Source organism: Ursus arctos, unplaced genomic scaffold, assembly GCF_023065955.2.
Source record: "Ursus arctos isolate Adak ecotype North America unplaced genomic scaffold, UrsArc2.0 scaffold_21, whole genome shotgun sequence".
Classification (NCBI taxonomy): domain Eukaryota; kingdom Metazoa; phylum Chordata; class Mammalia; order Carnivora; family Ursidae; genus Ursus; species Ursus arctos.
The window spans coordinates 7529849-7557411 of NW_026622886.1; the positions used below are offsets into that span (position 1 = coordinate 7529849).

The 27563-nt window shown below is 43.6% G+C and overlaps 1 protein-coding gene across 5 annotated transcripts in view; it reads left to right on the plus strand.

The window, feature by feature from the left end:
- LARGE1 (LARGE xylosyl- and glucuronyltransferase 1) overlaps positions 1-27563 on the plus strand; it is a 516017-nt gene that overhangs the window by 269339 nt on the left and 219115 nt on the right. For all 5 annotated transcript variants that reach the window (XM_044384456.3, XM_026499721.4, XM_044384455.3 and 2 more), the window contains one exon: positions 26474-26645. In XM_044384456.3, the coding sequence (XP_044240391.1) occupies positions 26474-26645 (172 nt within the window). The remainder of the gene's footprint in view (positions 1-26473; positions 26646-27563) is intronic.

Below are 27563 nucleotides of genomic sequence, written 5' to 3' on the forward strand. Positions count from 1 at the left end.
TAATAATAACTCTCATTAGTAAGAATTGATTATGTGCCAACATAATAGCTTTACATGCATAATATTATTTTATCCCTGCAGTAAGCCTTAAGGTTAGTATAATTATTTCCACCCATTTCCAGGTGAGGAAATGGAATCTTAGAAAAGAGACTCATTGAAATTATTCAGCATCGTGAACCAGAATCTGCCTCTAAGTAGTCTGGCTCTTGAGCAGAACTGTCCAATAGAAATATAGTGACGCATAGTAGATATAATTGCGAGTTTTCTGCTGGTCGCATTTCCAAAAGCAAATGAAACAAGGGAAAGGAATTTTAATAATAGCATTTCATTTAAAACTACATATCCAAAACATTATCATTTCAACAGGATCAGCATTTTAAAAATTACTAAGGAGATACATTGCATACTTTCTTTCATACTGTCTTCAAGAGTCAGTGTATATTTCACACATCTCAACTTGGACAGGCTGCATTTCAAGGGCTCAGTGGCCACATAGGGTTGGTGGCTACGGAGGAGCAGTGGAGCCTGATTTCTGAAGCGCCACCACGATGCGAGGGCAGAGGGTGGAGAGACACATATCTTCGAAGAATAAAAATTCTGCCTGAGCCGTTTTGCTGTAATAATAGATGTCCTTAAGAAAATGTCTACAGGGAGCGCCTGGGTGGCACAGCAGTTAAGCCTCTGCCTTCGGCTCAGGGCGTGATCCCGGCGTTATGGGATCGAGCCCCACATCAGGCTCCTCCGCTAGGAGCCCGCTTCTTCCTCTCCCACTCCCCCTGCTTGTGTTCCCTCTCTCGCTGGCTGTCTCTATCTCTGTCGAATAAACAAAGTCTTAAAAAAAAAAAAGAAAAAAGAAAATGTCTACAGCCCTTTTTGAGCAGAGACCTCAGAATACTAGCCACGTTTTCTCGTGTATAAAAAGAGCAGAAAATGATATTCTATGCAAGAGCTCACCGAATATACACCAGTGTATACTTCTTGAGGAAAGGATCATCAGTAATTTGCCAGCCAACCAAAAAAAAGTAATCAAAATGAATATTCAAGAACGAAAAGGTCTTGTTCTAAAGGGGCAGGCAGTATGTACCGGAAGAAGTTACGCATGGAATGATGTGTAAATAATTGTTTTAAGTCAGTTGCAAAGATGAATGCAAATGCTGAAAGTTGTTCTTAAAAACCTACGCAAATAACCGAACAGTTGTGTTGTTGTTGCCACTTTTACCCATTTTGCCCACCCTGCACCTCCCACCTCTGGCAACCATCTAGCCCTTCTCTGTAGCTGAGCTTGGGGGTTTTTTTGTTTCTTTGTTTTGTTTTTGTTTTGGGTTTCTTTCCTCCCCCACCCCCCCCCCCTCAAGATTCCTGTGTAAGTGAGATTATATGTGTTTCATCTTTTCAGTCTTTTTTCACTTATCATTATGCCCTCAAGGGCCAGCCATGTTGTCACAGATGGTCAGACCGCCTTCTTTTTTACGGCTGAATAGTCTTCTTTTTCCGTTCGCCGTCAGTGGACACTTCAGTCGCTTCCATCTCTTGGCTGTTGGAAAATGATGCTGCCCTGAATGCTGGAGTGGGCTGTTCAGGCACTTGAAACTGGCCAGGAAGTGCGTGTGTTGGATCTAAACGTGCTAAGTTTCTTGGGTTTTGTATAACTCAGGTAGAATTCTGTAACTCTTCATTCTGATCATCAGGGGAAAGAAAAAGTAGGCTGTTTCTGCAAAACTCAAAGGTGACCACACGTAAAGTTATAAATAGAATTAAAACTAAGTCATGGAGGTGAATATTGCAGGTGAAACAAAGTCTGTATGACGTAGGTATGGAGCAAAAACAGAGTGAGAGAGAAAAAAAATAATGATGCTGGAACATTAGATATACATGTGGGGGAGAAAATGACCCCTGACTGTCTCGGTACCATATGCAAAAATTAACTTAAAATGAATCATACACCTTAAATGTAAGAACTAAAACAATAGAACTGGTAAAAGAAAACAGAGGAGAAAATCTTCGTGACCTCAGGTAGGCAAAGATTTCTCAAGTGGGATATAAAAAGCACAAGCTAAAAGAGAAAAAAATACTAATAAATTGGACTTCATCTGAAGTGATAGTTTTTGTTGTTCCGAGACATTAATAAGATGACAAACCACAAACTCAGAATATTTGCAAAAGCATATGTCTGATAAAAGATTTGTATCTGGAATATGCAGAGAACTCTTAGAACAGTAACAAGAAGACAAATGACTCAATTTAAAAATGGGCAACAGATGTTAAGAGACATACCAGTAAAGAAGACAAGGATAGACAGTAAGTCCCTACAAAAGTGCTCAACATCATTAGTCATCAGGGAAATGCAAATTAAGGTCATCAGAGATTCTGCTTCACACCCACTACAATGGCCAAGATTTAAAATGACTGACAATACAGAGCGCTGGTGAGAATGTGGGACAACCAGCACCGCCGTACATTAGTAGACATGTAAAACGGTACATCCGCTTTGTGAAACAGTTTGTTTCTTAAGTTAAACAGACTCACATTATGGCCCACCAGTACCACTCCTGGGTATTCACATGCAAGAGAAATAAAAACATGCACACACAAAAATTGGTTATTGGATATTCATGGCAGCTTTATTCATAGAATGCAAATGTCCATCAACCAGAGAAGACAGTTCTTGTATATCCGTTTAATGGAATGCTACTCAGCAATGAATAGGATATTTACAACAGTATCAATGAATCTCAAAAGTAGTATACTACGTGAAAAAAGCCAGACACACAAGACTGCATATTTTGTATGATTACTCTTACACAAAATTCTTGAAAGCAAGACAGGTGGTACTAGGGGCCAAAGAGTGGGGCGGAGGGGATCCACCCGGAAAGGGGTGTGAAGGAAATGGGGAGGAGGGTGATAGAATTGTCGTATAAAGTGATTGCGTTGTGTGGTTGCAGACTTGTGTATACATTTGTGTATACAAATGTGTATACATTTGTTGAATTGTTCATTTAAAAGGGGTGATTGTAATGTATGTAATTTTTTTCAAAGCTGAAAAATAATGCATAAAAATACTATTCCAAAAGCAAAACCAGCATCACTTATTTTAACAAATATACATGCTTTAGACTTCTGTTATTGGAGGGAAACTGGGATGCTTGATTAAGTAGCAGTATCTTAATGTATACTTACAGTCTTCAAGAAATACACCTAAAATAAATTATAAAAAATAAATTTGTATATAGGAGGTCTCAGACATACGAAGTAAAAGAAGGTACAGATGTTAATTTCAGACTACCTTAACTATAAAGTGTATTTAATTGAAATTAGCAATTTCAAATTGACAAGTGTGATATCCGTAAGAGGAAATAGCCAAGCTGTTTTCTAAGTAGAAAGCTTTCAAATATATAAAGCAAAAACTGATAGAAATGTAGGCTATATTGGTAGAGTTTCAGCCACTAAAAAGGCAAATCATATTGTTAATGACAAAGGCAGTTTTAAGAATATAATCATTATGAGTAGATAACAAAGCTCATATCCATAAAATGGAATAAAATTGGATTTTCATGTGTTTATGAAAAAATTGCATAAATTGAGGGCACAGGAAAACCTCATTAAATTCCAAACCATAAAAATTATACAGGTCCCATTCTTGGCTGCAATGAAGTAATACTACATCAGGAACAAACTTTTAAATGGGAGGTTCAACATACCTGGAAATTACGGGAAGGCGAAGGATTTTTCTAAATGCTTATTTAATCCAAAAGGAAGTAAAACTCAAAATTATAGCCTATTTTGAAAACCACAAAAGAGGAATATTTCACAGTAAAGCTTATGGAATGTGCTCAAAGCTGTCATTGGAGATGTTTTAATAGCCTTCAGTGCCTTCATTATTCAAGCACAAAGATGATGATAAGTGCACCTCACATTCCACTTGATAATTTAAACAAGAATAATGGTGTGGACCTAAGGAAAGCAGAAGGAAAATAAAGTTAATAGCAGAAGGCTGTGAAATAAGAAAAATCAAAAGCAAAACTAGAATTAAATTTTTGAAAGCTGGTTCTATGTATGAGAAAATGGCAATGCTCTAGCCAGTTTAGGAACGAGCAATGGAGAAAATATTAGTAAGCTAAACACTAAATAAGATGGTAGATAGACAACAATATACATAGAAAATAGTAGTAAAAGAACAGTAAAAGCCAGCATTATTTGGTACTTTGGTACTTTGTACTGGACACAGTACTATTTAATGTGGGTTCTCGCACTTAATTATCACTACCACCCTTCAGCGTTGGTGCTATGATGATCCCATGTTGCAGATGAGGAACCTGAAACTAGAGGCAATTTGGTCAAGACGTCTTGGCTAGAAGGGGCTGGAAACAGGATAAGGGCCCTTCAGCCTGGTAGTCAGTGTGGGTTTTGATTCCTAGAACATAACACTCTGTAAAATGCCATCCCCGACATAGGTGTTATTTCGATTGTATCTGTATAATATACATTTTAGTATGTACTAAGGTATATATAATATACAGATATGGTATGTATTTGTATGCATATGTTGTATATAACTGTGTATATAATATCTGTTTATCTGTACTTATATATATACACACACATTGCTTATATACATATGGATGATACACAATGTTGTATATCATATATATACATTTCAATTAATCAATTTGAAATATATTTCATTTCAGTTAATCAAACTTGGGTTTTCCTTTGACTCTTTTTTTTCCATTTCTCTTTGCCATATACAAATTTTCCTCACCCTTGGATGAAAATTTATGCATATCAATATGCATATATATGTATTATATATGTGTTATATATAGTTTTCTAGTATATCTAGTTCACCGTGTTACCTGAAATAGAAGTCTTCCCTCCTCACTTCCTTCCCCATCTATTGTTTAGAGCTCAGTCTAAATCTTCAGGAAACCATTTTTTGGCCCACCATTCTATTAATGTTTGGATTCCCCTGCTCCAGGTTGTCATGCCACTCTGTTTCCTTTTTCATGACACTGGTCATTGTGTAGTTATTGGTTCAACACTTCTCTTGTATACTTATTTCCTCAGTACCTTTAGTGCCTAAGTATTGCTCATAAGCCGGACTCATGCACTGCAATGTGAAGTCCACATGGATGGACCCCCTCTGTTCTTAACCACCCTATCTATCCCCCACTGTTAGCATAGTGCTTGCACATAATTGACTCTAAGTAAATGTTTGAATGAAGGAGTCTTAATAAGAATGCTGAGGCTTTTCCTCCACTCAGCAGGGAAGAGTCCCGGGAGCAGTTACTTCTATCAGCTGTGAATATGAAAGGAAAGAGTGATATCTTATGTTCTGGGTAATTATCAACCTCTGCTCAAGGAAGAATTTCCAACCCCTGGAGAAAGAATGGATTATGTAGCAAAAGGCATTATTGTGAAGACTGAGCATTTGGGAAAAGATCAAATAGGATATTGCCAGATACAAAAATAAATTGTGGGTAGTTTAAAGCCTTAAGTTTAAAAGGAGAAACATTCAGACTAGGGGAAAAAAATATGAAAATTTTTATCGAAGGGTGAGGAAAATTTGTATATGGCAAAGAGAAATGGAAAAAAAAATTAGTCAAAGGGAAACTAGTGATTTTTTTTAAAGATTTTATTTATTTATTTGACAGAGAGAGACAGCCAGCGAGAGAGGGAACACAAGCAGGGGGAGTGGGAGAGGAAGAAGCAGGCTCTTAGTGGAGGAGCCTGATGTGGGGCTCGATCCCAGAACGCTGGGATCACGCCCTGAGCCGAAGGCAGACGCTTAACCACTGCGCTACCCAGGCGCCCCACTAGTGATTTGATTAATTGAAATTAATTGGGAAAAGGGAAAATTCTGAATGTCAGTCAGCAACTGAAACAAAATTAAATGGCAAGTGATAGATGAGGAAAATGATAGTTGGAATAGACATAAGGTAGGAGACAAAGAGCTCACAAATCAATAGGAAAAGTAGACCAATGGAAAAATGGGTAAAGCCTAAGAATAAAGGAATTCACAAAATTAGAAAAGCAAAGGATAAAAACGCATATGTAGTAATATAACAGCATTGCTATGTATTCAGAGAAATAGGATAGTAAGATTTTTATATCTAAATGGCAAAGGCTTTTAACAAAAATATATTAGCCGATACTGTCAGGTATCCACCGGGACCAACTCTTGTGAAAGTGTCTGTTACAAATGAACATCAGAATACTTTCCTTTTTAATGGTGTGGCAGTACTTCTCAAGATTCTTCAGAAATACATGCCAGCTGCAGGATGCAGACCTGCCTCGAGGAAATAGAGGTGGAGTCAAAGGATTTCATGATGGTATTGTTTGTTTACAGTAGCAAAAATTAGACACAACTTAAATCCCAGTAGTGGCGAAAGGGTAGAGAGATTGTGGTACATTTTCACAATAGGGTATTTGAAGCTTTTCAAATTCTCTTTTTGATGAAATTTTTATTGGTTTAATAACAAGATTGAATGTTGCTTGAATCAGTGAAGAGGGAAAATATTTGTGATGTAATATTAAGCTTAAAGACAGACACAAAGCCAATCCCTCCCCCCCCAATTTAAAGTCATCCAAATAGTTACATAATTATTGAAAAAAGGAAACACATAGGACAACATTTAATTTCTTCTCTCTGGGTATAGGGACTCCAGTTCTTTTTGCCTTTGCTGCAGTATACAAAATTTATAGAGTTAGCACAGTTTTTTAAAAAAAAAAGATAATATTTTTCCTTCTGAAAGAAGGGGGAAAGAGAAGGAGAAAAAAAGAGTGACGTCACGCAGGTAACCCGAAGAGAAACCGTGTTCTCCCCACGTGGGGGGCGGCATGGTGTGTTCAGAGGTAGGAGAGCACGTGCACACTGTGGGGTTCGGCTCCTCTGCCTGTGAATCGTGGCAGTTACGGTGCCACCATTTCTGTAAGAGCGTCTCGCAGGGGAGAATGTGGTTGGAAGAACACCCGGGAACTGCTTGGGGCTGTGTGTCTTCGTAAATCTACCCTTTTTGCTTGGATCATGTTTGAGATGGCCTTGTGGGACAGGTAAAGGAGTACAATGGAGAAGCAGGTCACCAAGGACTTGCTTCAGGCTCTTTTGTGCAGCCCCAGTGACTCTTGCATTATTTGTGCGGTCAGAACAGAATGGGTTCATCTCGTGTAGACTCACTGTTTTATACGATGACAGTTCTCAAAGAGAAGGTACAGAAGTACTGTGGTTCCTGCTCTTTCACATGACGATCTAATATCAATTAGATTGCTTTTGGTACAATTTTAAAAAAAGAAAAAGGAAGAACTGTCCCAGTAAATATGGCTTAAACAACCTATTCATTTTTCTTACAAATGATTGGCCGTTCCATGAGAGACGGTAGTTTTCTTGGGGGGTTCTCCTGGGCTCCTCATGGTCCAGTGGTCATAGCAGACCCAGCAGTCTTCCCCTCTCAGGACACTGGGAAGGAAAATGAAAGCCTTATTCTTCTCTTTGTCTGTCTCTCTCTCTTTCTCTCTCTCTCCGGGAGGGAATCTTCTCCCCAGAATCTCCCAGCAGATTTCCCCTCAGGTGCATTGGTCAGGATGGCCATATGTCTACATCCTGTCTACAGGGGAGACTGGGAGAGTGAGGGTTTCTGTGTGTCTGCAGCCTTTATAATAGAAAACCAGAAGAGCTGCTCTGAGTAGGCAACCAGTAGAGTCTCTCACACTTGCCTTTGTAGGTTTGTTGTGGGAAGAAAATGCATATTTAAGAAGCAGAGAGAACCAGAATATATACATGTGTTCTTTCCTTACTTGCTCTTTTTATTTTGTGACTTCTGAGTTAACTCATTTGGAGTTTGGTTTGGTGACTTTGTTGGGATTTCTCAAGGCATTTACCTGTCCATGGGGAAGTTCCCAGCCCCTCCAAGATCAAGGTAGATGGACTCCCAGTGGTTTCCATGTTCTCAGTGGCCCAGGGAAACTGGCTGGCTTGGGAAACCTGGTGCTAACTCTAGTTAATAGGTGGCTGAATTCTCAATTAAGAGGAAGTAACTCAGGACTGTACCTTGGTACGAGTCAATCAGGAGATAAGGATTTGCTGAATGCACTGGATCCCAGGAGGATTCAGACAGAAAAGCCAATGTCTGCTGCAGGAATTTAGTGTCAGTGAATGAAATCAGGAGTGGTATGGTACCAGTCAGTTACCAGCTGAATAGTCAGGGCTGGCTTCCTAGGAGACATGGGATTTGGAGCTGGACCTTGAAGCAAGTGTGATTTCCAGAAGAGAAGGGCAAAGAGAGGGGGCGTGCCCATGCTGGGTACATCATTATCCGGAACAAGGAGGGTGTGAGGAAGAGGGTGGAGAGAAGGCATAAAAATAAGAGCTTTTTCATCGGCTCTGTGAATTAATGACAGGCTTTCACTGCCCAAAGAAGCAAATACCTTTCCCCAAGCAGGAATCCTTTGTCTGCTTATTATCTGCTGAGCTTAGCTATAAAACTTAATACCCTCATCATTGTACTTTTTCTGTCAGAGAAGAAAGAATTGCATTTCTTTTATCTGCCTGGCCTTCTGTTTTTCCACTTAGGAAGGCCAGACCTTTTGATGGTAGAAGAAACGAATAAACCAGTTCACTAAGACTATCCTCCAGGACTCCTCACGATGCCCATGGGAAAAAAAAACGCAGTACTTTTACGTTCTAGGCTTCAGTATCCATATGCCAGTATGTCCACCTTTGAATTAAAAGCAAACAAGTTGAATGTCTACTATACACAAAGTATCTTAGCACGAGGGGAGTTGCTGAGGTATAATGGTGAATCTGCCCCAAGGAGTGCTCAGGTGGAGGAGATAAATGTGCACGTGAATTACCCACAGGGTACACAAGGTAGAGAGAAGCATGCTTAGTAGCGGATGAGTGTGGACCTAACTGGCCTTATATTGGGAAAAATTGAACTTGGATTTTGCAATGTGCAGAATCCATTTAGAAATCAATGTCCCTGATCTGTTCAGTGGGTTTGAGGGCAAAAGGGGAGCTGGATGGGATGAGCATTGTCAGGTTCCTTCCTGAGGTTCTGTTTCTCTTACTTATTAGAGAACTTGCAATGGAATGCCAGCTCTGTGTGCTGTGGGGCATTGCTAAAATGAGTAAGTCCAAGACCCCGATCTTAAGGTTCTCAGAACTGGTGACCTGGTAATGGTATGGGTGGGTCCTGGGGGCAAGATGTCGTGGTGGATGAGTAAAAAAACAAAGAATAGAATTGGTTCATCTACCCCAGACTTGCTGCTTTACACTATGACCATTCCCAAAAAGATGGTGTAGACATGTTTTAATTAAAGGTCGCCTTTTGACAGCCTTCTTCCTCTTCAGGTGACTACCCTTAAAGGCAGATTAATTTTTTACAGCTGTTGTGACAGGGTTTTTGGACGTGTTGAATGTGTTAGTGGAGGGAGAGAGGAATCAAGTTCACCTCCTAGAATTCTAGAACAAGCTGGTGGATGCAGGGTAGTCTCATCTGTAGTGGGGGAAACTGACAAAGGAGCATGCTTTAGTGGAAAGAGCAAGAGTTCTATCTGTCCTCTAGATACCCACTTAGAGACAGTTCGTAGGGAGTATAATGTGTGTGAGTGGGAGCTGTCCAAAATGGAGAAGTGCTGATACTGTGAGTTTTTTTCCCCCTAAATAATTGCATAGTACAGGATCATCACGTGCACAAGTGTGTCATTCTTTAGGTGAGCCCAGTTGGGACACAGCTAGGTGGATCTGGGTCTGTGACCCAGCAGCAGGAACCTACGCTGCTTTGAATCGGGCAAGCATGGGTACGAAGCTAACATTTGGGGCTCTGGTACAAGAGAGCCCGAGCTTAGGGAGAAGTGTTCAGGAGGATGCTAAGTTACGACAGGTGCCCAGCACCTGGAGCTTGAAGTCCTTGGTCCTATGTGAAGTTGTGTTTAGGATGGGGCTTATCCTCTGGGTGGAGGGGTGCCTGGGCCTCGTGGAAACATGGAATTTCTCTTGCTGAGCGAGGCACAGCCTCGTTCCCAGCGAGCTCCAAGCTGCCACCCAAGAGAGCCCTCCTTGAATCAACCACTGCGCAGTCTTGCTTGTCTAAGCTTTGTGTTCTTTTCTTTATAAGCCTCACTTAGTTTTCAGTCTTCTTTGTGGGGTTATGGAGTTGCCCTTTTCATCCTTTAGCTCACAATGCTGAGGACTTCAAACCCTGGCCTTCCTCCTCCTGAGAGGTAGCTCACTGAGTCTGGATAATGCAGTCCTTTCCAGTAGGTCCAAACTGAGGCAAACTTGTACTCTGATACTAGGATCAAAGCAAGGTTCTGCCTGTTCATCTGTACACATTTTTCAAGTTCTCAGTAGTATTTTTTTTAAGATTTATTTTAGGTGGGGGGAGAGGAGGAGGGAGAGAAAGCTTCAAGCAGACTCCCCCACTGAACTCAAGCCCAACATGAAGCTCGATCTCACAGCCCTGACCAAGATCATGACCTGCGCGGAAACCGAGAGTCGCGGCTTAACCGACCGCACCCCCAGGTGCCTCAGTGTTTCACGAGTGTTTTTGAACAAGGTGCCTCAGCCGTAGCACCATTGATGTTTTGGGAGCAGATAATCCTCTGTGGGGGGGCTGTCTTATATGAGGGTGTTGGGCAGCAGTCCTGGCCTCTACCCACTAAATGCCAGTAGCTTTCTTCCCCTCAGGATGTGGCCACCCCACATGACTCCACAGGGGGCAAAATCGGCCCTCGTTGAGAACCAGCACACCCCAATCAGACAGGATCGGGGGGAGTCCGCTGTTGAGACCCTCCCTGACTGTGAGGCTCTTGAAGGTGATGGGTGCAAAATTCCAGCCACCAGCTCAGAGACCAGTCAAGTGGATTTTCTGTCTTTTTATTCTCAGTCATGGGACACATAAGCAACGCCCACATGTTGCCTGTTGTGCACACGTTACCTGTGGACCCCATGGTGATGTCCGTTCCTCACTTTCTGACCTCATTTGGCCAGATTCTCCGTCTCCTCTGATTGAAATGTGGGAAGCAAGCCAGCGTTACTTCTACACAAAGAGAACTTGGAATTTTTCTCATTTTCATCCCTTAGTGTGTGCTCCATGTCACCAATCTAATTTTGGGAAAAAAAGGTGCTCAGAAGGTCAAAACTGTGATTTTTCTTGCTGAGCAACTGTGAACAATACTTAGGTCTATCAGTTCCATCTTTCCTTCCAGGATAAGGACAGAGCAGGACATGGGGGCCTCATAGAAGTGCTTTTCCTGAAGGTCCGAAGAGGCGAGTTTCAACCCTACCCTTTACCGGCTGTGTAACTTTGAACATGGAGTTTTAAAGTCTCTGTTTCCTATATGTGAGGTGGGGGTACGAATTCTTGCTTAATTCACAGAGTGGTTTCCAGAATCCAGTGAAATCATCCAAAAGTGCATTGTGAACTCGAAGATGCCAGGCATGCGTTACCCTCATCATTCCTATTATCCTTTCTGAAAGATGGACATCTTCACAACTGACCTGTTCAATATCCTTTTATATACTCCACTCCCTTGGCTAAAAACCTCCTCTAACTAGGATATTTTCATTGGATTTAACCACTCAGCCGGGCTCAATTCAAGAACCCCAGTGGGTTTTAAATCTGCTCACTACTGGCTAAATAATATGTTTGAAGAGAAAATAGCAAGCAGTGATCAACATCTTATTCACAAGCATAACAGCGCTGCTGAAACTCCCCTTTCTCATCCCCTATTATTATTAATATGGTGTTATTACCTAACGTACATTGTGTCCCAGACTGTGCCGCTTGCCTTTACATTACATATACATAATACATAAGGCCTACCCTCCAAAGCCAGCCATTATCGAGGAGCGAGAGGAAATCGCCAGCGGTGGCAGATGTGGTAAGGCCCCGGCGTGTCGAGCTTGCTCACCGTGCTCAGCCCTTTATTCTACCTGTCACGTCGTGCAATAGTCCTTACTCCTAGACTCAGAACTAACTAGCCACTGTGAACGCAGAGACTGTCAGGCCCTTGGCTTGGCGCTTCCATATGCATCCCCTGGTTCACAGTCTCCCAGAACAAGCGAGCGGCGTTGTCTGTTTCTCAGGGGCAGAATCTGAGCGCGAAGGGAACTGACCCGCCTCCCAGTGTGTGTGTTCAAACCCTGAGTACAGGGCTCATTTCTTTCTGCCATGGTGCTTCCACATCGAGAGTGCTTACATGTTCCCACACCAGGGAATTAAGAGAGACAACAATAACAACACAATCCTCCGTAGAGGAGCTTGGCAGTGTCTGCAGACCCCAGGACAGAACCGAAGTTAACAGAGCTTAGGCCATTGTTCATTTGGGTCTGGATTTCCCAGCTAGGAGTTAGAATTGATTGGTTGGTTCGTTTCCCCCGCTGTTGCATACCGCAGGCTTGATTGCACCTAAGAATGGTTAGATAGACTTAACTGACACGAAACGGCTCCCAAAAAGCCGTGGCCAGGTCCTGCCCTCCATTGCACACGAGCATCACTTGTGACCTTGGTCAGAGCAGAACCAGCAGCAGGGCCAGGCCCCACCACTCGCTTTTCTGGGGCAGGCCCAGTCGTGGGATCGGGTGAGTCTCACGTGTGGCCCGTGCTGGACCTTGCCTCCAGCTGGTCTTCATCAGTGTCCTAGAGAAGTTGGCCTTTGCTCTGGGCTTTCGATAACATGGTTCCTAGAAAGGCTGAGATTTTTCTCTGGCATTCTCTTTAGGTGATAAGGAACAGAAATTAAGAATTCATGGTAACACTCTTGGGACACCTGGGTGGCTCAGTCGGCTAAGCGTCAGCCTTTGGCTCAGGTCATGATCCCAGGGTCCCGTTCGGTGGGGGGTCTGCTTCTCCTCTCTCTGCCCCTCCCCTGCTTGTGCTCACTTGCTTGCTCCGTGCCTGCGCTCTTTCTGTCTCTCAAATAAATAAAATCTTAAAAAAAAATTTCATTGTAACACTCTGAATCTACTTTTCAATCTTCCCTTTCTTCTCTGTTTCGGTGTTAACAGTTTTCTTCGTAGCATCTTACTTGGTCATTTGCGGTCTTGGAGACATTTGGGCTGGGAAGGTATGCGACTCTTCACAGGTCTCATTGACTGGGACTGTGTTGGAATGGTCTTTTGTGCTAAAAGTTCGAGCTCCGTGTCATAGTCACCTTTGCCTTTTCTGACTGTCCTTCCTATTTCCAGATGCAATCAGTCATTCCATCCCCGAGAATTCTGGTGAGACTTCATTTATAGCTTTCACTGCCTGATGATCGCTTGAGTATCTTATTTGAGTCAGTTTCCAAAATGATTAAGATTTTCAGAATGAGTCAAATCTGAGTTTTAGTCCCAGCTCCTGTAATTCTTTAAGACTTGTGACTTCCTTGATGTCTAACTTTTAGGGTTATTGTGTGAGTTAAAAGATATTTATAAATTGCTTATAGTGTCTGTTACATAGGGAACATTCAACAAATGTCATGTTGTTATTATCATAAACATAATAATACTCTTTCCTTTTAATCTGTGGTCTCCTAAGAAATAGGAACATTCCATATTCGCTGCTCTTTCCTTTGCATCTAGTAGAGAGTTTGGCACACAGTGAATGTTCAGATAAACGAGTCACTTTCAGAATTAGGTGATTTTTTTTTTTTTGAAGGGGGATTTAGAGCATTAGGAATTCCTTTGATCAGTAACCAAATCCCCAAGTGGAAAATACAGGCTTAATGGAATTATCTTGTGCCACATACCATCTTCTGTAGTACTTTCTAAGGGTGACATTCATTTCCCTTCTACACTCTCGTGTATGATAAATTCTAAATCTAGACAAGTTAGACAGCTATCCCCAACACCTGGTTTCCTTGACAACCCTTCATATAAATAGTAAGGGCCTGTTATGGGAGTGAAGTCAATATAACCACAGTCTGAGGCTTCAAGGTCAAGGTAAAAATATTTTAAATTACAACAAGACTCTTGGTTACTGTTGCTAGATGTATTACAAGCGGTGAGTAAAGGCACCATCTTTTCAGGGATGACCAGTGAACTAGGGTCATTTCGGCTCTTAGCCAGGAGACATTCTGACCGTCATTGACACAGCTTTCCTTTGGATCCCCACTTGACCAAGAGAGTTTCACCTTCCATGTTTTGTGAGAGAAAACCGTTTTTAAGCCAACCAGAAATTAATTAAGTGGCACGTCTGTTTCCCCCTCCTTAACCCACTTTACCTTCTGGGGGTTAGCCTCCCATGTGTTTAGAGGTAAATTGACCTGTGGGGTGGATCTCTGACGCTGGGACCAGAGAGTGTCACAGGCAACAGCTTCACCTCTGAAGGATTACAAAGCCCTTTGAGCATGAAAAGCACCTCATTAAAGCAGAGCAGCATGGGGCCTCATTAATTGCAGCCTCTGAGTTTGCCTTTTGGAAGGTTCCTGGCCAAGAAGTGGTAGGAGTGGGAGAGAAGGAATGGGGGGGAGAGGGGAGCGTGGGCAAGTGTTCCCCTAAAATCTCTAGATGAAGTTGAGAACAGATAGCTGTAATTTTTTTTTTTTTTTAAGATTTTATTAGTGTGTGAGTGCATGAGCAGGAGAGAGGGGAAGATGGAGAGGCAGAGGCAGACTCCCTGCTGAGCAGGGAGCCCCACATGGGGCTGGATCCCAGGACCCCGGGATCATGACCTTGAGCCTAAGGCAGATGCTTAACTGACTGAGCCACCCGGGTGCCCCTGTAATGTTTTGTGATTAAACTGCCTCCCGAGTACATTCAGGAAGAACTGTGAGACTCATCAGATGCTAATGTCTGGATCCAGGGATTTGGTATATTTGTGTTTTTGTACACTTCTCAGGTTTGTGCCTAGCCTGGTGTCACAGAGTCCTGTAGCACAAAGTTTCTCAGCCATTAGAAATATTTGTCATCACCCGCTCCCCCAAGAGCCTATTCAGGTACTTTTTTTTTTCCTAATTGCCCCCCTTCCCCCCCCCCCCCGTGAGATTTTAATAACAAATCATAGCAATATCCAAGATTTATTTATTTATTTATTTATTTATATTTTTTTGCCTCATGAGAAGCAATTTTGCCTTGTTAAGAATGCATGCTGAGTAATATTCCATTGTATATATGGACCACATCTTCTTAATCCAGTCATCTGTTGAAGGGCATCTCAGCTCCTTCCACGATTTAGCTATTGTGGACAATGCTGCTATGAACATTGGGGTGCATATGGCCCTTCTCTTCACTACGTGTGTATCTTTGGGGTAGATATCCAGTAGTGCAATGGCTGGATCATAGAGTAGCTCAATTTTTAACTTTTTAAGGGACCTCAAGGAGGGCACGTATTGCATGGTGCACTGGGTGTTATACGCAACTAATGAATCATCGAACTTTACATCAAAAACCAGGGATGTACTGTATGGTGACTAACATAATATAATAAAAAAATATTATTATAAAAAAAAAGAATGCATGCCGAAGAATAAATTTACAGTAAAAAACAAATAAGAGGGTTCCCCCCCCTTGCACTTACTAGCAAAATGATTATCTCCATTTTTAGCACTTTGAGCAGGAGTTGAGAGAGAGAGAGTGTGGGGGTGTACGGGGGTGGGTAGCTGATTAAGCCTGGTCTCCGTAACTCCCAAATCCTGTGTGCTCTCTAGGTCACATTCTTGCTCTTAGATCACCCGTGACAGCTTTCTGTATACAGAGGTACACACACACATGTGTGGACTGCAGATAAATAGGTTATGACCGACACTGATAAAAACACCGCAGCATCTCACTTAGAACTAGGGATGGTGTCAGCAGAACCATTCCTTCCTTCTTCCGTCCCCCTACCACCTCCAGCCCCCGTTAACGTCACCCGCCATCCTGAATTCCGTAATAATGCTTTTTGAAATCATTGCTTTTGTCTCTTTAAGCAGTCATCTGGTGTTCGGAAGGATGAATGAATGATCAATGAACACAGCAGGTTCTCCACTATATCCCCATCCCCAGGAGTGGTTCTCAGTCAGCATCGCTCGTGTCCTTGTATTGTTTCACTTTCGCAAAACCATTCATCGAGTGCCTTTCTGTGTGTCAGAAACTGTGCTAAGTATACATCCATAAATACATACTGTGCCCTGTAATAAGAAGAATTGCAGCTTCTAAAAATATTAAGGCCAGGCTACGCAGGAGCTAATGCAATTTTCTCCTCAGTGCATTGAAAAATCTATTAGTTAAGAAGGCAGCTATATTTCAGGAAATTAAACCACTGTAACAGTCCAGTTCACAAATCAGAACTCCCCGTGCTTTATAATGCTTCATTTCATGACGCGAAGTACTTCAGCGATGTTCAGGCAATCTGTAAATGCTCCGGTGACCAGTCCCCCCAAGCTTCACAGAGCTAACTACAGAACGCCCCTTGCCAGGCGTGAGAGGAAGGGCTTTTGTTGCCACCGATATGAGGGGGAATATGTTTATAGATCCTTGATCACGTTCCTCCTGATTCATTCTTCCTTTGTCATCACTCCAGAATTAATTATGTTTATGGAAGATGGTTTCTCAGTAGATTTGTGAATAATGAGCCTTTCAGGTGGAAGCCAGCTAACTTATTTTAGGCTGGAGTTGTAAGCTCTGAATAATGTTCATTGATGCTTAGTGCGGAACGCTGTCACCTGAAAAGACCAGCCTGGGGGCCTCTTACAAGGTTCCCTCCCAAGCTTCCATTGTGGGAAGATGTGAGATATGTAACTCAGCTCTCCTGTTGATACGGGTTCCTTAGAATTTCACTCTCGCTGACCTAGTGTGGCTTTTATGGAAATGAGAGTTCTAGGTTTAAAAAAGGACAGCCAGGAAACTTGGACTTCACAGACTGAACTGCCCATGAGGTATAAGGTTATCTAAAGAACGGATCTTCCATCAGCTCTTTCTCCTATTAATCTTAGAGAAAGGTCTTCTCTCCCTGTACGTCCGACTGTGTGAAGATCAGATGGTACACTTAAGTTTCAGACTCTCTTTTGTCTTGTTTTTGAACCGTGGTAAGCTGGTTGGTGATGCTGTGTGCACGAGTCAACCAACAAGACCTTGAGAAATACAGTGCTTACTGTGTCTCCTGAGTGTGTCCTAGGGTGTAGTCTGGGGACAACTGCTTTAGGACCACATGAGGCTCTGGCTAAGAATAAAGAATTTTTTTAAATTTTTAAAATGTTTTTATTTAAATTCCAATTAGTTAACATACAGTGTAATATTAGTTTCAGGTGTACAGTATAGTGATTCAACACTTTCATATAACATCGGTACTCATCTCGACACGTGCCCCCCTGAATCCTCATCACCTGTTTCACCCATCCCCCTACCCGCCTCCCCTCTAGGAACCAGCACTTTGTTCTCTATAATTTAGAGTCTGTTTCTTGGACTGCCAGATAAACACAAGAATGCAGATTTCTGTGCCCCGCCCCAGGCCTGATGAATCCTCACCTCTGGGTGTGATCCTGGCAATCTGCATTGCCCCCCCCTTATTAATTAATTTAGAGAATGTGAGCAGGGTGAGGGACAGAGGAAGAGGGAGAAAGAATCTCAAGCTGAATGGGGAGCCCAACACAGGGCTCAGTCTCATCACCCAGAGATCATGACCTGAGCTGAAGTCAAGAGTCAGATGCTTAACCAACTGAGGCACTCAGGTCCTGGGAACCTGCATTTTCTCTAGGCATCCTCCAAGGTTCTGATGCTTCTGAGCTGTCTTCTCATCTTTCCCCTCCACAGGTTGCTAGAGTATCTTCCAAGCATGCAGTGGAGTTATGTCTCTTTGCTAGTGAAAACCTTTTTGTTTTTTCCCCACCATCTTTAGGACATTGTCCAGTGCTCTTTGGCATGGCATACAGTATTCTCCAGCATTTGACCCTTTCCTGCCTCTTTCCATGTCCTTCTCCATCGTTTCCAACTCTAGCCTTTACCTACGTGTATCAGACTACTGCAAACACACACACACACACACACACACACACACACACAGTTGTTTATACCTCTGTGCCTTCACTGATGAATCTGTCTCCTATTCTGCTTTTCTTTCAGTGTCTGAGAAACTCAATTTTCAACTGATTTTTTAAGACCAAATTTAAGGCTCATCTCTTCCAAACATCTCTTAACTGGTTACTCTCCCTCCCCTCCTCACTCTCTCCTTTAATTGTACCACTGCTGCTATACATACAGTTGCAATTCATCTTAATCCGGTTTAGACCATTCTAGAATGTAAATGTGGTAACTAGTTTCCAAGATGTGCCCCAATAATCCCTGTCCACTAGTATTCACACGCTCGTCCGGTCCGGAACCGTGTGGCATGGTTAGAATCTGTAGAACCAAGAGGACATTCCGGAAATGACGTCATGTCATTTCTGAGGCCACGCCATAAAAGACACCCTGGTTTCTCTCACGGTCTCCTTTGATCACTCCCTCTGGGAGAAGCCACCTTCCATGTTGTGAAGACATTCAAGCTGCCCTGCCAGGTGGTCCGTGCGGCAAGGAGCTGAGGTTTCCTCTGGAGAGCCAGCACCGACTGCCACCTGTGTGTGAGGGGGCCGCTTAGAAGCAGATCCCAAGCATCTAGATGTCTGGGGCATCAACTGACATCTTAACTACAACCTCGTGAGAAATCCTGAGCTAGAACCACCCAGCTGATGGGCTCCCAAATCCCTGACACGGAAACTGTGAGATAATAAGTATTACTGTTTGAAGCTGCTAAGTTTTGAGGTAGCTTGTTAGGCAGGAATGGATAGTAAATATCCGGCAGACCACAGACTCCTCGAGAGCATTAGCTGGGTTTTATTCATCGTGGACTCCGGTCCCTAGCCTCTCCTCGGTACCTGCCTGGCCCACATTAAGTGTTCTAGAAATGCTTATGTACATGATCCCAACTGAGCTTAAGTGGATTTTTTTTTCCTGGCAAGGATAAATACAGATGCATATGACTCTCTTGTAGATGTGAATCTCATCTTTCCTGTTGCTTTAAATACCTTTGGTAATTTTGACAGTGAACAATAGCCAATACATAGCCCCAGAATTCTCATGATCCGGTGGAGTAGGCACTGTAAGGATGCCCATTTTACAGATGAGAAAAGTGAGGTCTGTGGAGGTTTCATGACTTGCCCAAAGTGACCCAGCTAGTGAGTGACAGAGCCAGAATTCAAACCCAGGCAGTCAGACTGCAGAGTGCACACTTGTGAATCGGCTTATAAGCTTGCATTTTAAAAATTGAGCCCTTACCATGAGGCAAGCACTGTGCCTGGCCCCGTAGTTCTCCTGCCTCCTTGAATACGTTCCCAAACTTTATGTGATGTTTGTCATTTTCTCTATTTAATGGGTGACGAGGTAGAGGCTTTGAGAAATGAGCTTGCCAGTCTAGAGGTGGTGGAGCTGGATTTGGAATCTGGCCCGGCAGACGCCCGAGTTCAAGCTTGTTCCATGGCCGTCCTCCATGGGGTCTCCCAGAGCCCCCACCTCACCCAAGCTCCTCACCCTCCTTTCTCAACAATTATGTTCTGAACATACAGGTTGGTTGCCAAGACGACCACTCAGAAACAACATGAAAGGCAAATGACAAAAAAAAAAAAAAAGAAAGGCAAATGACTTTTCAAACATTCTGCAGCTAGGACGACTTCTTTTTTAATTTTTAAAAATGTGTCAAGGTGATTTGGAATCCATAGGAAAATGTTGATATGGGTGAGAAATCTATTTTGAGCAATAAATATTTCCAGGATGTTGGAGGAAAGCTTACAGACTATAAATAAAATAACTCCCTAGGAAGAGAGCAGGGTATGCTACTAATATTCCTATTATACAGATGAGAAAATTCAGGCCCGGAGAGACACAGAAGCCAGGAATACCCAACTCCAAGGCCTTCGTACATAATTGCCATGACGAAACTGCTTCCTGGTGAATGAAGGTTTGGGTGGACACGGGCTCGGTTATGACAAACCAGGAACGCCTGGGACCAGGGGCAGTGGGAAAGGAGGAGAGAGGGACACTCTCATCATTTCAGAGCAGAATGGCTCAGGCTGGGGACTGAGATAGAATAAGGAAGGACTTGGGTCCTTCGTGCACCAGGGTAGTAATACCTGACCTGTCGACCGGGGGCCAGGAGGGGGTGGGGGGAGGTCACTGAAGTAGTCAGCAGAATGCCCTTAACACAATGCCTGGCACCCAGGAAGCACTCAGGAAATGCTAGATGATATTTTCTGTTGTTCCCATTACTGGGCCATCCCGGTGCCTCTGAAAGTCAACGTCTTCAAGAAGAAATGCGCACCATTCCTTGATAAAACCAGCCCCTCTTCCTGTCTTTGCCTTGTCTCCCAAAGGTCAGAAACCTGACATCACGTTGAGACATCACTTTCCTTCACACCCTTCCATGCTCATGTTACTACCTTCACCAGGTTTTCTGAGTAACTTCTCTGTGGATCACCCAGCATCAGATGAACCCTCAGATCCCTTGCAGGACTTCATAGAAAACTCCCCTTGGGGTCTGTCTGCCAAGGAACTGGCAGTTTGGGGAAGGCAAATTTCCCCTTGAGAGCATCCCCCGCCCCCTACTCTGCAAAGAAACCCTTAAAACCTGGGATTGCTTATGCAGCACCCTTATGTAAGTGTGCTAGGTAGTCTTCTTGGCACAGCTGCATTTTTGCTAATTAAATCTTAGAACATGCCGCTTAGAATGATGAACAGCCATTGCAAGGATAATTGTCCATTAAAAGAAACCCAACTTTCATTTTTATTGTTGTAATTACATAAACCCGTTAGTGTGTTTATAGTGGTGAAGAATGTGCTAGGTTATTGCTTCATCAGGTGTGGTCATCTTACAGGCTACAACGGGGGGGTCAGACCCTCCAGGTGTCTGCAGTGTGCCTCTGAGGATGGCCTTCTCTCTGTTGACCCCGTGACTTGATGTCCCTGATTGGACTGAAGTTTGTTACAGGGTGGGAACGAGATTCGATACCAGTAAGGGCTGCCCCAAGAGACTGTCCCCAAGTTGCATGGGTGAACATTTCCACCCACGCTGGTGGAAGGTTTTTTTTGTTTGTATATTTTATGTTAGTAGGTTTTTCTTCCTAAAGTTGGAGATTACCAGAGGAAGCTTTGCGTTTCCAAGATCTCAGTTTGTGATTTTGTTAATAATCTATGGAGGAGGAACACCTGGGTGGTGCAGTTGGTTAAGCGACTGACTCCTGCTCTCGGCTCAGGGCCATGAGATCGACCACCCCCTCCAGCTTTGCGCCCAGCAGGGAGTCTGCGTTAGACTTTCTCTCCCCCTCTTCCCCTCTCCCCCCCTCCCTCCCTCCCTCTCTGTCTCTGAAATAAGTAAATAAATCTTTAAAAAAAAATAATCTAGCACGCCTGGGTGGCTCAGTCGGTTGAGCATCCAGCTCTTGATTTCAGCTCAGGTCACGGTCTCGGGGTCGTGGGATCGTGGCTCCACACTCCGTGCCAAGTCTGCTTGTCCCTCTCCATCTGCCGCTCCTCTATCTCCTGTCTCTCTCTCTCTCTCTCTCTCTGTCTCAAATAAATAAATACAGTAAAAATCTTAATCTAAGAATACAGGGAACGGTGATGAGGGGCTTATTTTCCTCTGATAAAACCATCTCCATTCCTGACTTCCTGTTTACTGTCAAAGGTAGCATCATTTCCTGCTTTTATCAAGCTCAATATCCCGAATGATCTGAGCCTCCACGGTGCTGACAGACCTTCACTGGGAGAAGCCAAGTGGCCTTTGCAGAGGCCAGCTGACTCCCAGCACCAGGCTGGAGGCTTTGCCATTCTCCCAGCAGTATTGCAAAGTGAGTGTTCCCAAGCCCCCATTTTGCAGATGAGAAAACAAAGCCTCACAGAGGTAAAATGATGGACCGGGTGCTAAAGCCCAGGTGTTGGGACTCAATGAGCCACGCCTCTTCCATTGCAGCGGACCGAGCCTGGGCTGCAGCCCTTACGGCTGTTTCTGCTGCTGGTTGCAGAAAACGTCCAAGGTAGGATTTAAATCCAGGCCTGGCCAGCTCTGCAATCATGCATGTTCATCAAACATTTTTTGAGTAACGACTGTGTTGTTACCACAGCAAAAATGACATCGTCACTGCTTCAGGGAGTTCCAGCCCAGAGCTGGCGAGAGACATGGAAAATTAGACACAGCATGAGAGCGTGCTGTGCTGTGGGAAGGGAGGCAGCTTGCTCAAGGAGCCCTTGTCCAGCCTGGGGCCCCGGGGGTGTGGGGGGGTGCCTTCTAAGCTGAGGCTTGAAAGAAGAGCAGGATTAGACTAAGGTGGGAGTAGGGGACATACTATATTGTACTTCTAAGAGAGGAGAGCCTTTTATAATAAATGTATCTGCTTTTTACCACACGTCCTTTCCCCCTATAGATTCCTCGGTTTTCTTTCTGGGGTTTTCTCTCTGAATACAAACCCATCTGAATGCTTCCTTTACCTCTAATTGAACACTCTGACTTAATTGATTATGTATTAAGTCGGGGACTTGGGGCGACATTCCGGCCTGGGCTCATGTTGAGATTAATTTATTCCTGTCGTCCTACTGTTCGGTGATGCATCTCAGTGCCTCACATGTGTGTTAAAAATAAAGCCGAGAGTCAGGGCAATCTAATTAGATGGCTCAACCCAACGCTCTGGTGTTCAGTCTTCACCAAGCTCTCCTGCTTTGATGGTAACCAAAATAGATGAAGAAGTTAGTCAAAGGTCTGATTAAATAGCACAGCTCTGCCGCGTGGACCCATGATTGCCAAGCTTCAGTTCGACCACATCCTCAGGGGAGAGGAGCCGCTGAGCCGAGTTCCAAAGGCTGGAGCTTCCATGAGGAAGAGTTTTGTAGAGCCCTCTGGAGGCCCTTCCTGGAGGAGCCCCCGGCCCTCAGATCTAAGCTGATGGCACGTCAGGATGCTGTCTCCCCGATGGAAGGATCATGTGGCCTGGGGAAGGAAGGCAAACCTTCCCTTGGCAGATTCTAACTGTTGCTTTGCGTCTTACTCGCTGAGGGACTGTAGACAAATCATCACCTTCCTGTGCCATTTGCCCATCTACGCACCTATCCACCTTAGATACCTTGTTGTGTCGGTATAGCAGAAGGCCTCGAGCTGTGGTCTCGCCGTGATTCGTTCGGTTCGGTGACCAGTTTGCCCCTCCAGGTGCTGCCCTCTGGCCCGCTCCTACCCTACCTTGTGCCGCATGAGGCTACCGCGCTGGGCCGCGGCTCTGAGATCACGTTCCCTCTCCTTCCCTTTGGCTTTGTACAGAGGGGCCCTCTAGCAGGAGAGGGGTGGGCAGGAGTGGGGAGAGGCTGAGTGAGAGGCCTCTCCCTGCTCCGTCCCGTGAGACTGCCACACTTTGGCCGTGGCCCTCACCCGAAGCTCCTGCCTGGTGCCTTATTCGCGTGGCCACCATCTCCAAATTCCAGCGGTGGCAGCTGGCACCAGCTGTCGGGTCTGGGGTGATAACGGCCATCCACTTGTGTCTTCCCAGGTGCTGCACGGTTCCTTGCTGCAGGGCCCTAAATTATGCATCTGCTTCAGTCAATAGTTCTTTTATTATCCCATCTTCCTCAGATCACCCAGTTTGAGGGTGCTGTTTCCACCCACACCCCAACTGATACAATGCAGCACGCGGTAGAAGTTAACTGCTTTTTATAAACGACAGAAACTCAGAAAGGCTGGATGAACTTGTCCAAGGTGACACGGCACGAAGTGACACCAGAATCCGAATCCACCTGTGCCTGACCCCGGAACCTGATGTTTAACACTTCGCCGCGGGGAAATCAGGAGAAGGGTGGGAGCTTCTGTGTGCCGAGGGTCTTTTGTGTACCAAGCCCTCGAATCCTTCCATCTCCTTTGCTTCTTACATGAACCATGCAGTGCAAGCATCGTCGTCTCCTTTTTACAGGGAAGGAGACGGAGGCCTAGAGAGACCAACACCGTGTATGGGGCCGGGGTTCGCATTTGGGCTTTTGTCTCTGCTTTCCCTCCGTGCTGCCAGGGAACATGGTGACGGGGACAACAGACAGAGTTCAAGGGTCTTTTTCCTGAGACTGACATGTGGTGAAAAGTTTTGTCCATCAGTTTATGTTTTTTCTTTTTTTCCCCCTGGTCCGAATGGCACATGTATTGAAAGGATAAGGAGTAGCTGACGTGGTATTTTCAAGTAAACTGAAAAGGAGCGCAGAACACGGAGTGGGTTTGAGGGACAGACTGGATCGTGTGAGTTACCACGGGGGTCCTTTGTCCTAGCTTTCCCAAGGCAGCGTCTGTGTCCCTGTTTTCCCACCATCACCGATGTTGGTATTTTAAAAAGGAATGCAGTGCTTAGCTTTTCTTTACAATGATAGTAGTTGCTCATTTTAAAAAGTCGAAAGTTGTGGTAAAATAAATGTGTGGTGTGTTGTGTGTGTGTGGTGTGTGTGTGTGTGTGTGTGTGTGGTGTGTTGTGTGTGTGTGGTGTGTGTGTGTGGTGTGTTGTGTGTGTGTGTGGTGTGTGTGTGTGTGGTGTGTTTGTGTGTGTGTGTTGTGTGTGTGTGTGGTGTGTTTGTGTGTGTGTGTGTGGTGTGTGTGTGTGTGTGGTGTGTGTGTGTGTGTGTTTGTGTGTGTGTGGTGTGTGGTGTGTGTGTGTGTGTGTGGTGTGTTGTGTGTGGTGTGTTTGTGTGTGTGGTGTGTTGTGTGTGTGTGTTGTGTGTGTTTGTGTGTGTGTGTGTGGTGTGTTTGTGTGTGTGTGTGGTGTGTTGTGTGTGTGTGGTGTGTGTGTGTGGTGTGTTTGTGTGTGTTGTGTGTGTGTGTGGTGTGTTTGTGTGTGTGTGTGGTGTGTGTGTGTGTGGTGTGTTTGTGTGTGTGTGTGTGTGTGTGGTGTGTTTGTGTGTGTGTGGTGTGTGGTGTGTGTGTGTGGTGTGTTGTGTGTGGTGTGTTTGTGTGGTGTGTTGTGTGTGTGTGTTGTGTGTGTGTGGTGTGTTGTGTGTGTGTGTGTGTGGTGTGTGTGTGTGTGTGTGTGTGTGGTGTGTGTGTGTGTATGTGTGGTGTGTTGTGTGTGTGTGTGTGTGTGTGTGGTGTGTTGTGTGTGTGTGTGTCTCCTTATCTAGAGGAGGGACCCGTCATCCCTAAGTGACCAGTATTAGTAATTTGATTCCATGCTTCTATTTCTTATCAGCATAAATTTGGGTGGATGTGTTTTCATGTTGTTTGATTATATGCAGTGGTTATTAAGCAAAAGAAATTTTAAAACTTGCCTTTTTTCTTTGAACATCACGTGCAAGTTTTTTTGTTTTTTTTGTTTGTTTGTTTGTTTTTTACATCCTAACCTAGATTGCTCATAGCCATTAAATAGTATGCTGTCAGATTTAGAAAAGCACGTTCACGTTTTAATTAACTGTCCAGTTTTGGGGCATATGGATTGTTTCTGTTTCTTTTATAACACGGTGATGAACATCCTTGGGAATAAAACCTGTTTTTCATTTTTAAATGTGACTTTTTTTTTTTTTTTTTTTTTTTTTTTAGAACAGTGTCCTCAGAATGGAATTATAAGGACAAAAGGGATGAATGTTTTTTGGAATCTCAATAAGGCGGCCACATTTTCTGCTGAAGAGTTCCGTTATCAGTGTTGTGTTATTGGAAATAAGTGTGCTTTGACTTGGATGGATGGCAGCTCCCCGGGGCAGCTAGGAAGGGGTCCCTAACTGTCGTTACTTTCATACATGATCTGTACCTTTGAGAGCTTTCAGCGCACCGGTATTCTGTATTATTTTCAGCCTTGCCTTTGGGTACCAAGTGGTACCGAGATGTGTGCCTCACTGACAAATGTACCCACCTGTGGGACCTTGGTTGTCCTCTTACATCGTGGGAGGATTTCAGTGGGGGCTCTCCGTGGCCGTTCATTACTGTTGTGGACGTTTCTTCTCTTGCTCCCCAGTGAAGAGTGTTGCGTAGCTTATGACCAAGTCCTTCTCGTGTGTTTGAGAACCAGAAGACAGAACAACACTAATTGGTTTCATTATAGCTCAAAAAAATCGATAAGCATGAGCTTGAATGACTCCACAAAGGTAGGAATCTTTAATGACAAACAGAATATGATTGAAAGAAATCTACCTTGGAACAGTTCGGTACTATTGGCAAAAAAAAAAAAGAAAACAGAGTATGATTCAATTTGTATACTTTGATTCTTTTGTAACATAGTCTTCTTTTCTCCAGTGAGCCTATGTAATTTCTATAATAAAAATTTTATTTAAAAAAATCTGAGCATAGCGTTTGCAAATAATAGTTATTTCGTAAATATTGCTTTTCCTCTCCCTTGATCCAGATGCATTTTCTTCCAATAAACTTCACATGCCAAACCATAAATTACATAAACAAATCTTTAAGAAAATATTCATTTACTCAGCAAATTTTTTATTGAATACTTTTTATGTACCAGGCACTATTTATAATGTTTATGCAAAAAATGAATGTAATGATTTTTTTTTCCCCCTCTCTTTTTTCCTACTCCTCTTCCCTGCCTGATCTAGTCTGAAGTATCCTGGATCCCCAACAAACACTACTCTGGCATTTACGGTCTGATGAAGCTTGTCCTGACCAAGACTCTTCCTGCCAACCTGGAGAGGGTCATTGTCCTTGACACGGATATCACCTTTGCGACCGACATTGCAGAGCTGTGGGCCGTGTTCCACAAGTTCAAAGGTAATTGTAGCCCCTTTTTTCCTGCTATCTTTGAAGGTGTCGTTATGCCAGGAAGAGTGATTGTATTTTTTTTTTTTTTTCAATCTGAGGCCCACATTTAGTGAGGTCATGCTTACTGAAATGCGCAAGGAGTTACAAATCTAGTGAAGTATCCACTCTACTGGCATTTGAAGCATGCTCGAATCAAACTGGAACTTGTTTGCGTTTCTTTAGTGAGTGAAGAGGTAATGTCTGTGTTCGTAGGAAGAGCCCGATTTAGGATGCTTTGTAAGAGAGATAAATGCCAAATGTGTATATTTTGTATCCAGATAATTGAGTGTTGACTTACCTACATTTATCAGTTTGTTTTTTTTTTTTTTTAATCAAATGATGCTTTGATTGCTGAGAAAGGCCTTTGAGGTGGTGGAGATGGGTATTGATTATAATGTTGGAAAATGTTCTAATGGCTTTTGCTTTCATTAATGTTGTGGTTTATCACTTTAAGGAGGTATATACGTTTGGCTTTGTAAGACGTTTCTTCTTGTCTGGTTAGTTTTTTCTTAGCCATTACTGTAGCTCTTGTCAGTGCCTCAAGGTGTATGAGATTACATGGTGAGGAATTGTGAGCCCGGTAGGCGTACTGGACTCTGGCGTGGATGCATGGGAGAAGTGATAAGTTAGCACAAATCGTGGGCTTTTATTTTAATCCCCCCTCCAGATGTCTTCCTTAAAATTGCATTCTTACGAATTCTTCTCTATATTAGACAAATGCAATGAGAGATAAATTTAGGAGTGAGATTTTTTTTTTCTTTATTCCTTAGTTTTCTTTTTAAAATTGCATTCTGGCTTCTGTGTTCAAAATCTCTCCTCCTGCTTCTCTGTAGCTCCTTATCCTGAGAAGGTGAAATACTACTCAGTGATTTAAAATCACCGTATTTT